Below are 13,947 nucleotides of genomic sequence, written 5' to 3'. Positions count from 1 at the left end.
ATAATTGAGAAACAAACATTCACAGCTGATGGCAAGCTGATGCCTGGCAACACTCTTTTACATGTAAATCTACAGCCCAGACCAGAAACCATAAGTTATGGAGATTAATTAGACATGTTTAAAATAAACTAAAATGTCATAGTTTTCAGAGAACCGACCACAAAACTAACTCAGCAAACCACTTACCAAACCAAATCAAACACTACCATGCTGCACTGCATCACTGCACATCACAGAGAGGAGAAGGACAGAGGTCAGAGCCTCTGTGACATTTGGATAAGGATAACCACAGTGAGGGGCCCACAGGGGCCAATATTAGGTTGAAGTCATCAGGTCTCCACTCCAAGTGTGTCCCCCAAATGGCACCCTATTCCCTGTATAGTGCAGTACTTTTGACCAGTACTCTATGGGTCCTGGTCAAAAGTAGTACACTACATACTGTAGGAAATAGGGTGCAATTTGGGACCGCAGCCCAAGACAAACCTGGCTGTGTTCCTCCCTCAGAAAGAGAACCATTGAGGCTTTTCTGCTGGTCCTCCCATGTCACCTCTGAGGCAGGGCAGGGCAGGGCAGGGCAGGGCAGGGCAGGGAGTGGGGGAGGGAGGGGGGAGGGAGGGAGGGAGGGAGGGAGGGAGGGAGGGAGGGAGGGACGGACGGACGGAGGGACGGACGGACGGACGGACGGACGGACGGACGGACGGACGGACGGACAGACAGACAGACAGACACTCACAGTAGAGGGGCATGGAGCTCCTTTCATTAGCAAACAACAACAAACAGTGTTCCTGTCAAAGATAAGTTTTTGTCTTGTGTACATTTATGGCAATAAAGCGTTTTGAATTGAATGAACCTTTCCTATTTAAACATGTGGGATGGATTCCATCAAGATTCACCATGAGGTGTAATCAAACAGTTGGCACATTTCTATAACTCTCTCTCTCTCCATTAATGGTGCTGCACTCAGGAAAACCCTAAGATACCTCACTGACAGTCACCTGGGAGAGAACACAGTTCATCCTGTGGTGAAGAGAGTTATGGTCAGCTATATGGTTAACACTCACAACCCATTATATGGATCATGGGTACAGGGGCATGGGAGGAATCAACATATATATATATATTTTTTAATACATTTATTTTTATGGATGGGATACATTGAATGGGTATTAGGAGCCACACAATGTTGTTAAAAAATCTACAGGATAGGCAAAAGAAAAATACAGCTGTAGTAATTAATCTGTTTAATTATCATGAATATGTAGACCGTGTTTGCCTGTGTCTTCATTGTGAAACGAAGTCGCGACAGGGAAAGGCAGCCAGGTTCAGCACTGCAATCATGGACAGCTCCTTACTTAAAGATTATGAATTTTGCGCCATCTGCTGGCCAGTAGTTGTAATGGTCTTCTGAATTGATGGACTATCTTAATTTAACCCTGTTTCTCACAGCAGGAAAATAATTCTGCAGCAACAGGAAATGTAAATTAATGGACATTTTTGTAGGGGTTGACACATCTTTCATTAGGTCAAATCAAGTCTGACATTTTCAAGTGGAAATGACAATAGAAGCCTTTTTAAATCTTGAATAGACTACAATTTGTATTTCCTGCTGTGCAAAGAAATTCTCTGTGATAACAGAGTGATCAAATGAATAAAGCAGATCTGTTTTTTGTTGGCCCATTATCAAGAATGATATTAACAAGCTGTTATCGACAGTTTCATGACAATTGGCATTTAAATTGCAACATCTACTAACGACCAACAACCAGTTGCATGAATGTGACTGGTTCAACTTAAACTCTTCAAACTGCAATCCCAGCATGCATCCCTTTTCCTCCACTAGATTTACTTCAATCTCAATAAGTGCCGCTTTGACTGAAGCACGAAATCTTACATGTCTAATTGAAATGATCTTTAATTTCAAACTGTAGATTTGACCATGGAGCTATACAGTATATGTAACTAATACTGTTCTATTGAATTGTGTGGTTGTGACATGGGGATAAAGGGCTGAACATTGATTCTCAAGCCCTTCAATTAAAGGGCAGTGTAGATTAGTGGTGTGTGGTTGTGATGGGGCTGGGGCACGCACGACTATATGAGCTCAGGGAGACACAACTCTGTTATATTAGCATCAGTCTCAACCTCATTATCATCATCGTCATAATGATGAAGATCATCATCGTTATCATCATCGTTATCATCAACACACACTCACCCAACCTCCACTCTGCAAATCAATCCAAATCTAATCAATCACATTCATCATCTCAGAAAATATGAAATGTGGATAAAAGAGAGACAGAAACACGGAAGAAAGTTGACTAATTTAACTATGGAAGCTCTAACTGGCATGCAGAGTCCCACAGCACTGACACACCCCTGAGGGCACTATTGAGGACACACCACCACAATGGCACACTCCTGAGTGCACTTGTCTTTCCTCCCATTCACAGGTGGACCTGGCTGAGGCCTGTCCTCACAGTCTGAACGGTAGTGGGACACAGATGGAGCTTTATGAGATCATGGAACACGGATGCATGGACAGAGGCAGGCGCACACACACACACACACACACACACACACACACACACACACACACACACACACACACACACACACACACACACACACACACACACACACACACACACACACACACACACACACGCATGACCACACACACGACCATACACACACACACACACACACAAACACACGTGTTTGCAAGCCTGCACACTTGTAAGAACACAAGTACACAAGCCTGCACACAGACCAATCGCATACAGATATGAAAACCCATAAAGTATAGCGCATGTTTCATGACCAAGATATTCTACTACTATCCCACAGAAGACTTAACTGAATGAATGAACAGACAGATGGGTGAGGAGGAACTAGGAAGAGAGACCTGTGGGAAACTCCAGCTCCTGCCAACACAACCCTGGACACTCTCATTCAAGCCAGTACATTCATACAGAACAGTACTGACTCAAAAAATGATCACATTTGAAGGGTTCTGGCTGAGGGGCAGAATGGCTGTAGGGCTTATACAGATGGTACAACATCATAGTCCAGTACAGGCTGTGTGGACCAGGCAGGGTCAAATTCAAGTTTGCAGTGTTCTGGGACTATTCTATTGGTTCCTATGGTACCAGGCAAACTAAATAAAGTGCAGCTTAAGTACATCATGTATTGGACCCAGATCTGGTGTGGAGTTCTCAGCAGAGAGGCACATACATAAAGGTGACAGAGGTGAACCAGGAAGTCTTCAGGCTCAGTCTGCTCTGAGACACACCAGTAGATAGACACACCTCGCTCTCCCTCGTACTGCTCTAGAGGGCAAAGGTCACCAGTAGGCCGCTCAAGTTCCTCCCATGTTCCCCCTGAGGGGTCGGGGGTCGTAGTAGAGACAGATAGATAACAACAGGAACATTGGCTGATTAAATATCACTTGGTTTGTGGCTAAAGCAGTCAAAGCTCGTTCAGGTCTCAATGTTGACCTCCCTGTCCACATAAAGGAACAATAAAATCAGGACACGACGGTTGAACAGGGGTCACCACAGATACTATATCACAACATCTAGGTCCACCTTGTAGAAGAGGTTTTCAGAGCTCAATGGGAATTCCTGGTTAAACAAAAAGGTTAAATAAATACAAATCTAACTGAAGCCAGTATGGTGCAACAACATGGATCCTTTGTCTAGGTCGGGAACACAAAGGTACAATCACACACACCTGACTGGATACACATTCCCTGTTCTGCTTTGATTTCTGTTACCTCAACATTTCAAACAACCCTCCTATTTGAATCACAGTCAGCCCAGCCCAGCCCAGCCAACCCCCAGTCCCCTGGCCTCTATGGATCAGTACCACGTGCAGCAGCAGCATTAGTGCCATGATTAGATAAGTCCTGGCTGTGTCACGCTGCAGGGCTCTGTGTGAGCGTCAGCCCAGGGTCAGATCAATACATTAGAATACCTCCCCCATTTTCCCACTCTCTGCCATTAGCCCATGAGGAAAAAGAGGAGGGACAAAGGATAGAGGGGGAGAGGGGAAGGGGGAGAGGAGAGGAGAGAGATGGGGACAGAGGGCGAGAGAGAGGAGGGACAGAGGATAGAGGGGGAGAGGGGAAGGGGGAGAGGAGAGGAGAGGAGAGGAGAGGAGAGGAGAGGAGAGGAGAGGAGAGGAGAGGAGAGGAGAGGAGAGGAGAGGAGAGGAGAGGAGAGAGATAGGGACAGAGAGAGAGAGAGAGGAGGGACAGAGGATAGAGGGGTAGAGGGGAAGGGGGAGAGGAGAGAGATGGGGACAGAGGGAGAGAGAGAGGAGGGACAGAGGATAGAGAGGGAGGGGGAAGGGGGAGAGAAGAGGAGAGAGATGGGGACAGAGAGAGAGAGGAGGGACAAAGGATAGAGGGGGAGAGGGGAAGGGGGAGAGGAGAGGAGAGAGATGGGGACAGAGGGCGAGAGAGAGGAGGGACAGAGGATAGAGGGGGAGAGGGGAAGGGGGAGAGGAGAGGAGAGGAGAGGAGAGAGATAGGGACAGAGAGAGAGAGAGAGGAGGGACAGAGGATAGAGGGGTAGAGGGGAAGGGGGAGAGGAGAGAGATGGGGACAGAGGGAGAGAGAGAGGAGGGACAGAGGATAGAGAGGGAGAGGGGAAGGGGGAGAGAAGAGGAGAGAGATGGGGACAGAGAGAGAGAGGAGGGACAGAGGATAGAGGGGGAGAGGGGTAGAGGGAGAGGAGAGAGATGGGGACAGAGGATAGAGGGGTAGAGGGGTAGGGGAAGAGGAGAGAGATGGGGACAGAGAGAGAGAGGAGGGACAGAGGATAGAGGGGGAGAGGAGAGAGATGGGGACAGAGGGCGAGAGAGAGGAGGGACAGAGGATAGATGGGGAGAGGGGTAGGGGGAGAGGAGAGAGATGGGGACAGAGAGAGAGAGGAGGGACAGAGGATAGAGGGGGAGAGGGGTAGGGGGAGAGGAGAGAGATGGGGACAGAGGGCGAGAGAGAGGAGGGACAGAGGAGAGATGGGGAGAGGGGTAGGGGTAGGGGGAGAGGAGAGAGATGGGGACAGAGGATAGAGGGGGAGAGGGGTAGGGGGAGAGGAGAGAGATGGGGACAAAGGATAGAGGGGGAGAGGGGTAGGGGGAGAGGAGAGAGATGGGGACAGAGAGAGAGAGGAGGGACAGAGGATAGAGGGGGAGAGGAGAGAGATGGGGACAGAGAGAGAGAGGAGGGACAGAGGATAGAGGGGGAGAGGAGAGAGATGGGGACAGAGGGAGAGAGAGGAGGGACAGAGGAGAGATGGGGAGATGGGAAGGGGGAGAGGGAGAGGAGAGAGAGGGCAGGAGAGAGATTGGCTGGCTGCAGACAAGGAGGAGAGAGGAGTGCTCATGGTTTCTGACAATGATGAAGGAGTTCTGGGACAAGTTCTCAGCACCGGCTAGGCTTTCTCTCTTTCTCTCTGCTTTCTACCTCCCTCTCTCTCCTTCTGCTCTCTATCCCGCTCCCTTCTCCCTCTCTCTCTCTCTTTCTTTCTCTGCTCTTCTCCCTCTCCCTCTCTCTTGCTCCCTTCTCCTTCTCTGATCTGAGCTAATCTGTCAATTCACAGCGCTGCTCCAGAGAACTCAGGCTCATCCCCTCCCTTCCATCACCACACCCGTACATCATGTGACACACTCTGTTACAACCTGTCAGAACATTTTAGGGAGAGAAACGAGAGCAACACATTTGTGCTGAAGAATCAAACCGTTTAAGATGTCATTCTGTCTGTGACCCTGAAGAGCTTCAGTAAGAGAAGCAGGATCCCGCTGTCTGTAGTAGTTCTGATTCCTCATCAAGGAGATAGTCTCACAGTACAGGAGGAACTAGATGAACGCTCTGCATGCAGCTCACTTATACCTCTTGTACCAGGGACAGTTAAGGGCACTACATTATAGCCTTCCCAGACTCAATAAAAAGTGAATCATGTATTACTTTGCTTCTGGATAAATGACTTTACTACTAACAACACTGGTTATGGAATCGTTTAAAACACAAATAGTCTACTGCACCGTGTCCACGCCAGAACCCCCAGTGACACGTCTCACCTGAGCACTCTGAAGTCATAACACGAAACTGAGGACTGTTCAACATAGAAAACAAAACTACAGTAGACCTCATGACAACTGAAAAACATGGAAGCTACGATGCTAGATGACAACACTGACCCAGTGTAGGAACCAGAAGAAGACTAGGAGGCTAAGCTAGGACACAGGACTGCTAGGTCACACAGTCAGGGAGTGAGAGACACACAGGCTGCAACATAGAGCAGGACAGGGGGTGCTGTGGACCACTGTAAATCAGGGCTGTTCAGTAGGGAGGAAACCTTTTGAAACGTAGTGAAACAGGGAGGTTCTCTCTGAACTTGTCCAATAAGAACACAGAATCAATATCCAATAAGAACACAGAATCATTATCTAGATTCTCATTGTAAAACATTTGGTTTTGATGTGCTCTACTGAACAGGACCCTGGTACCTGCCGTTGCAGACAGATTCAGCCTTTCACAGGGGGGTTCTCTAACTCCCACCTCCTGTGAAAGACCAAACCTACACTCTATGTTACAGACCTTCACAAGGTTCTGTTCCTTCTTCTCCATCTTCTGAGGAAGGGATGGAAAAAAGGAACCAAGTAGATATGTTAAAATAAAAAATGTTTATGAAGAGACAATATCACCAATATCACTGACTAAGGTTACAATGCATGTTGTAAACCATCCACAGGACACCCTGGTTAACACTGACAACATATAGAGTACTGGGACCATAAGAACACACAACAAACTCACTAAAACAGAAGTCACAGGAATTCTGAGCCAAGCTCTGTCATTCATGAGCAACTGACCAGAGAGAACCCACAGACAGCAGTATCTGTTAAACTTGCTATGAGTCTTTTCCCACTCAGAGGTTAATGGCACAAAATAACCAATATCTTAAGGTGCCATACCCAGGTAAAGACTAGCAAATAACAAGAAACAATTGCTTCTGACAAAGAGATGCTTCAATCAAAGTCAAACCTGTTCCAAAGTAAGTGACCATAGTGACCAATGGAGAAAAGCCTTAAGGTGTCACCAAACCAAAGCAACCAGAGAGGCCCAGAGCTGGGCATGGAAAATAAAGCTGAGAACTTACTTCTGCCCTTGGTCCCTGTGGGTGGAAGCTGTGGTAGTTGCCGACCTCCTCTCCTGTCAGACATGGGGGTACTGGTAGGGCTGGTTTGAGCCGATCCACTGCGGGGGTTCGCCCTACATGGGGGGGGGCACAAAATGGTACAGCCTGGGTGAGTCAAGGATCAGAGGTCAGGCACAGAGATGACCTGTGATTGGTTGGAAGGCCCCGGACAAGCAGACGGACTACATTTCCCAGTGTGCTTTGCTTTGTTATGTAAGAGGATAGGATGGTTGTAGAAACAGCAACACATTAAACAGACAAACTACTACTGTCTACTGGGGTTGGTAATGAACCAAACATGGAGAAAAAAATAGTATCAAACACATATATATATATATATATGTCAGTTCACATATATACTTGGACATGTTGTGTACAATCATGTCCATGCTCAACCAGGGAAGCTGCCATGTTGTTGGATCGGTGAAAGCTGGACACATAACAGATCATTTACCTGGTCAATTACCTGATCAATGAACTGATCAATTACCTGATCAATTACCTGATCAATTACCTGATCAATGACCTGATCGATTACCTGATCAATTACCTGGTCAATTACCTGGTCAATTACCTGGTCAATTACCTGGTCAATTAACTGATCAACTTAATAACTAACTACCTTTTACTTTCTGTAGAATCTTTTTTCAGTCTATTGTATTGAACGTATTCAACAGATATTATTTCTCCCATAAGACTTGTATTGTGTTCTTACACCATCTGCCAGTTGAGCATCTGTGTCTGCTAAACACATCTGTATTCCCCATCCATCTGCCAGTTGAGCATCTGTGTCTGCTAAACACATCTGTATTCCCCATCCATCTGCCAGTTGAGCATCTGTGTCTGCTAAACACTGTATTCTGATGTGTGTTGAAGTCAGGCTATGCAGAAGCATCAAATACAGTAGCTTGAATTAATACTTCATTTGCTAAACATGAATGACTAAAAGTTATTGCCTGAAAATGGCTAATATTGATTACTGGTGTCTTATTCTAATTAAAAGCACATAACAGATGATCAAGCTCATTTGTAATTGGTAGGTTGCTGACTGATTTGAATAAATCCTGCATATCTGGTGTTGGCCAAAGCAGGGTATCTGGGTTCCTTCTAATACATGTCAGCACCTACCAGTTGATGAACTCTAAAACCCATCAAAACAATGACATTTGGCACATGACATGCTAGAGATAATGTAGCATCAGTTTTGCAACAAAGGTGATGAATCGCATGTTTCACTCGACCCATTAAGTTGCAAGGAAAGAGTGAGGACAGCACCCATGGGCGTTCATTCAATGTGGACCAATGTGGACCAATGTGGACCAATGTGGACCAATGTGGACCAATGTGGACCAATGTGGACCAATGTGGACCAATGCGACCATGCGATCTGACGGTCTACAAAAGATTAGAAAAAAAACAACTGGAATAAAAAATGTAATTACAGGATTATAACAGGTAATGTTAGTAAAGAAAGAAAAGCACAATGGTGATCCATCACTACTATACACAGTCAAAGTAGTGTATAAGTAGTGTGTTCCAAAAACAAAAAGAGTTACTATCTAGTCTACTACCAGTCTGGGATGGGGAAGGAAATGCAGCACCATTCGTTGCTTTAGGAGGGGGGGCGGAGTAAATGATAAAGTGGTGAGCTGGCTGGATGCTGATTGGATGCTGGGTGGGTGGTGGGGGGTTGGTGGTTGGTTGCAGTGAGACAGGCAGAGAGAGGGGTGGGTGGTGGTTGTTCTTTGGATTGGTGGGGCAGTAGCTATGCAGTGGAGGCTGGTGGGAGGAGAAATCGGAGGATGGGCTCATTGTAACGGCTGCAATGGCAGAAATGGAAACGTATGAAACACATCAAACCCATGTGTTTGCTTCCAATCCATGAATTCCATTCCAGCCATTACAATGAGGCCATCGTCTGATTTATAGTGACACCAGCCTCCTGTAGATGTGTCTGTCTGGTCACCTCGTTAAGGCAGGTGAGGGAGGGGCGGAGCGTCCGGAGGGTAAAGACGGCATGGACCTCATGAGGGCGGAGTCGGGCCGCTCCGTGGTGGTGCGCTCTAGCGCGGGACGCTGGTCAGCTGACCTGGACCTGCTGTGATACACATGCCTGTCAACGGCTCCGTGGTTCCTGCAACACGTTATTGAGAGAAGGGAAGGAAGCTGCTGCTGATGATCAGGTGCCATGATACAGCAGAGTGATGCATGCCCTGGGTCCCTGGACTGGGCCCCATAGGGAAATAGCAGGTGTGACAGGGAGGGACAGGGACAGGCAGGGGACAATGTGTCCCTCATCTGTGGTAGGTGACTGAGTGAGTGAGTGGGAGGCCCTTTGGAATCTGTCTGTGAGTGAAAGACACTGGGTGAGATGTGAGAGAATCGTGGATTAGCATGTGTTGGTTGGTTTCCATTCAGCCTACTAGCTTACTATACTCCTGCAAGGTACATGCCGAAAGCTGTCTCCGACCTGCCATTGTAAAATGTAACTGAAATCTAGTTGGAAAAAGAACATATATTTTTGCCACTGAGTAGTTTGGGAAAGAAATGGAATAAAATGCATTTCACATACATACACAAGAAAATCTACACAGTATCATTATGTACAATATAAAAACATGAATTTGCTGTTGTTTTGTATCGTGTTCTTCCATAAGCGTCTTCATAGGCAGTAAGTGTCATTACCTCTCAATAGCATGTGTATATCTGAACATCAGGTCACATCAGTTAGTTATATCATTGTCATTGCAAATGCTCATGAAGAAAAATACCTTATTTTGCCCAGATGTGGATTAACATCTGACATGAGCAGCATTTGCGAAGCCAAAAACAAACACCAAACACTGAGGACACGGTGGCAGCACAGTAAAATAGCAAATGTTAGAGTGAAAAGCTGTCCAGCAAAGGCTATGCTTCCTGCTTCCTGTTCTACACCAGACAATTGCAACACAGCGGTCACTCCAGTTGTAGACCAGCCAATTGCAACACAGACACTTCATCAGCCAGTGAACGACCTTACGTTGCCTGAGACTTTAATGATGGTGACCATCATCATAATCATTCGTGGTCTACGATCCTCAGGTCGTTATGTCCAGGGATTGATGGCTTTGAACAGTAAAGGAGATCGGAATCTAACGACTTGTTACTTACTAGAGGTGTGTTGGGATGGATACTGTAGTTCACCATAGCTCTCTCTCTCTCTCTCTCTCTCTCTACCGTTCAGGATATTCCCTTGGGATTTCAACACGGTCAAAATAATAACTCAAACAGCCCAAGTCTGGTGTGGTTAGTATATACTCTGATAATACGTTGCACACCTTTGTTGCACAGTAGAAACATTAAAACTCTAGTTAGATCAACTACAGCACCGGTGCTACTGTAACATCTACACTGTTATTACCTTGTCTCCCACTGCATTCCTCCTGCTAAAACTATACATCTACTGTAACATCTACACTGTTATTACCTCGTCTCCCACTGCATTCCTCCTGCTAAAACTATACATCTACTGTAACATCTACACTGTTATTACCTTGTCTCCCACTGCATTCCTCCTGCTAAAACTATACATCTACTGTAACATCTACACTGTTATTACCTTGTCTCCCACTGCATTCCTCCTGCTAAAACTATACATCTACTGTAACATCTACACTGTTATTACCTTGTCTCCCACTGCATTCCTCCTGCTAAAACTATACATCTACTGTAACATCTACACTGTTATTACCTTGTCTCCCACTGCATTCCTCCTGCTAAAACTATACATCTACTGTAACATCTACACTGTTATTACCTTGTCTCCCACTGCATTCCTCCTGCTAAAACTATACATCTACTGTAACATCTACACTGTTATTACCTTGTCTCCCACTGCATTCCTCCTGCTAAAACTATACATCTACTGTAACATCTACACTGTTATTACCTTGTCTCCCACTGCATTCCTCCTGCTAAAACTATACATCTACTGTAACATCTACACTGTTATTACCTTGTCTCCCACTGCATTCCTCCTGCTAAAACTATACATCTACTGTAACATCTACACTGTTATTACCTTGTCTCCCACTGCATTCCTCCTGCTAAAACTATACATCTACTGTAACATCTACACTGTTATTACCTTGTCTCCCACTGCATTCCTCCTGCTAAAACTATACATCTACTGTAACATCTACACTGTTATTACCTTGTCTCCCACTGCATTCCTCCTGCTAAAACTATACATCTACTGTAACATCTACACTGTTATTACCTTGTCTCCCACTGCATTCCTCCTGCTAAAACTATACATCTACTGTAACATCTACACTGTTATTACCTTGTCTCCCACTGCATTCCTCCTGCTAAAACTATACATCTACTGTAACATCTACACTGTTATTACCTTGTCTCCCACTGCATTCCTCCTGCTAAAACTATACATCTACTGTAACATCTACACTGTTATTACCTTGTCTCCCACTGCATTCCTCCTGCTAAAACTATACATCTACTGTAACATCTACACTGTTATTACCTTGTCTCCCACTGCATTCCTCCTGCTAAAACTATACATCTACTGTAACATCTACACTGTTATTACCTTGTCTCCCACTGCATTCCTCCTGCTAAAACTATACATCTACTGTAACATCTACACTGTTATTACCTTGTCTCCCACTGCATTCCTCCTGCTAAAACTATACATCTACTGTAACATCTACACTGTTATTACCTTGTCTCCCACTGCATTCCTCCTGCTAAAACTATACATCTACTGTAACATCTACACTGTTATTACCTTGTCTCCCACTGCATTCCTCCTGCTAAAACTATACATCTACTGTAACATCTACACTGTTATTACCTTGTCTCCCACTGCATTCCTCCTGCTAAAACTATACATCTACTGTAACATCTACACTGTTATTACCTTGTCTCCCACTGCATTCCTCCTGCTAAAACTATACATCTACTGTAACATCTACACTGTTATTACCTTGTCTCCCACTGCATTCCTCCTGCTAAAACTATACATCTACTGTGACATCTACACTGTTATTACCTTGTCTCCCACTGCATTCCTCCTGCTAAAACTATACATCTACTGTAACATCTACACTGTTATTACCTTGTCTCCCACTGCATTCCTCCTGCTAAAACTATACATCTACTGTAACATCTACACTGTTATTACCTTGTCTCCCACTGCATTCCTCCTGCTAAAACTATACATCTACTGTAACATCTACACTGTTATTACCTTGTCTCCCACTGCATTCCTCCTGCTAAAACTATACATCTACTGTTACATCTACTGAAGCAGCTACAATATGAGGTCCCACTCAATATAGACTTGCCATCTTAACCCTGTGGGCCCTGGTCAAAAGTAGTCCCCTGTAAAGGGAGTAGGATGCCATTCGGGACACAGTCAAATACTTTAGTTTAGTTCTACAGCCAACAGTGTGAGAAGCATGGCATCTATCCAAGGTCACTGTCTAGATCTACTGTGCTGGCAGGGACCTGTTCTCAGGGGCCGCACGGGCCACAGCGACTCGCCCGGGGCTCTGAGCCACTCCTCTCTCTGACTCTCCCTCTGTCTCTCTCTCGCTCCTCTGACTCTCCCTCTCTCTCTGACTCTCCCTCTCTCTCTGACTCTCCCTCTCTGTCTCTCCCTCTTGTCTCTCTCACGCTTTTCTGACTCTCACTCTCTCTCTGACTCTCCCTCTCTCTCTGACTCTCCCTCTCTCTCTGACTCTCCCTCTGTCTCTCTCTGACTCTCCCTCTTTGTCTCTCTCTCACTTTTCTGACTCTCCCTCTCTCTCTGTCTCTCCCTCTCTCTCTCTCTCCCTCCCTCTCCGTCTCTCCCTCTCTCTCTCTCTGACTCTCCCTCTCGGTCTCTCTGTCTCCCTTCTCTCTCTCCCCCTTCTCCCTCTCCCTCTGTCTCTCTCCTAATCATTCTGACTATAGCAGAAAGAGAAGGCACACAGTTGGAATGGGAGTGGAAGGGACATCTCCTCTCCTCTGTGACTGTGTTACTGCCATGGGATGTGAGAACCATTCATCTCCCTGCCAATCTACAAACAGAGAGAGTGAAGCTATCTGGTCCGCGGCCTCGCTCAGGGAAACTTTGTGACACTTTAATAAAGTCAGTTGCGCTGCCTCAGTTCTGACGACTCATTGTTTTTTTCTCCTGGAGAGACAATGCGCGGCGTGTGGTTTTTGACTGACAGCCAGATGGCAGCGATGGGAGCCCAGGAGGAGCTATTTGCAGCATTTCTCCAGGGGGTGCTGAGAGTGTGACGTTGCATAAATTACACCCAATTCCCTATTTAGTGCACTACATTTTACCAGGGCCCATAGAACTCTGGTCAAACGTAGTGCACTATGTAAGGACTTTGGGAGTGCCCGGCTTGGCCCAGCCCACTGAACTGGCACATCACAACATTGGGCCTGGCACACGCACTTGGGGGGAACCTAAGCCTGATCCTAGGCCATCATAGGACTGGAACAGCCTGGGCATGGGACAGTGCTGAGCTTCCCATACTTAGCACTCTTAGCATAGAGAAAGTCACTCAGGTCCAGGACAGAAGAGAAACAGACAGACCCTCAGAGTCAGCATGGAGAAATGGCTAGGCAGTTCTCCTTCGTCTTCAGATAAAAATATCTTTCACTCATTTGGTACTGACCTGTCGGCCATATTGGCCTTCATCACAATGACAATGACATGGTTTGAAGACAGAGAGAGCCAGAT

The 13,947-nt window shown here is 46.1% G+C and overlaps 1 protein-coding gene and 1 long non-coding RNA gene across 17 annotated transcripts in view; both read right to left on the bottom strand.

The window, feature by feature from the left end:
• LOC118373995 (regulating synaptic membrane exocytosis protein 2-like) overlaps nt 1-13,947 on the bottom strand; it is a 257,928-nt gene that overhangs the window by 66,861 nt on the left and 177,120 nt on the right. For 12 of the 16 annotated variants that reach the window (XM_052494501.1, XM_052494502.1, XM_052494503.1 and 9 more), the window contains 2 exons: nt 9,175-9,342; nt 7,170-7,282 (listed from right to left, as the gene is read on the bottom strand). In XM_052494501.1, the coding sequence (XP_052350461.1) occupies nt 7,170-7,282; nt 9,175-9,342 (281 nt within the window). The remainder of the gene's footprint in view (nt 1-7,169; nt 7,283-9,174; nt 9,343-13,947) is intronic. The other 4 variants (XM_052494510.1, XM_052494507.1, XM_052494511.1 and 1 more) reach the window with 1 other exon arrangement.
• Nucleotides 9,354-12,564, bottom strand: LOC127915191 (uncharacterized). Its single transcript, XR_008090515.1, has 3 exons — nt 12,259-12,564; nt 10,741-12,192; nt 9,354-10,674 (listed from the first exon to the last, which is right to left on the bottom strand). It is a non-coding gene; the product is annotated as an uncharacterized LOC127915191 (long non-coding RNA).

This window comes from Oncorhynchus keta, chromosome 34 (genome assembly GCF_023373465.1).
Source record: "Oncorhynchus keta strain PuntledgeMale-10-30-2019 chromosome 34, Oket_V2, whole genome shotgun sequence".
In the NCBI taxonomy this organism is placed as follows: Eukaryota; Metazoa; Chordata; class Actinopteri; order Salmoniformes; family Salmonidae; genus Oncorhynchus; species Oncorhynchus keta.
The sequence above is the reverse complement of the archived record's forward strand: the minus strand, read 5'-3'. Positions and strand labels throughout refer to the sequence as shown.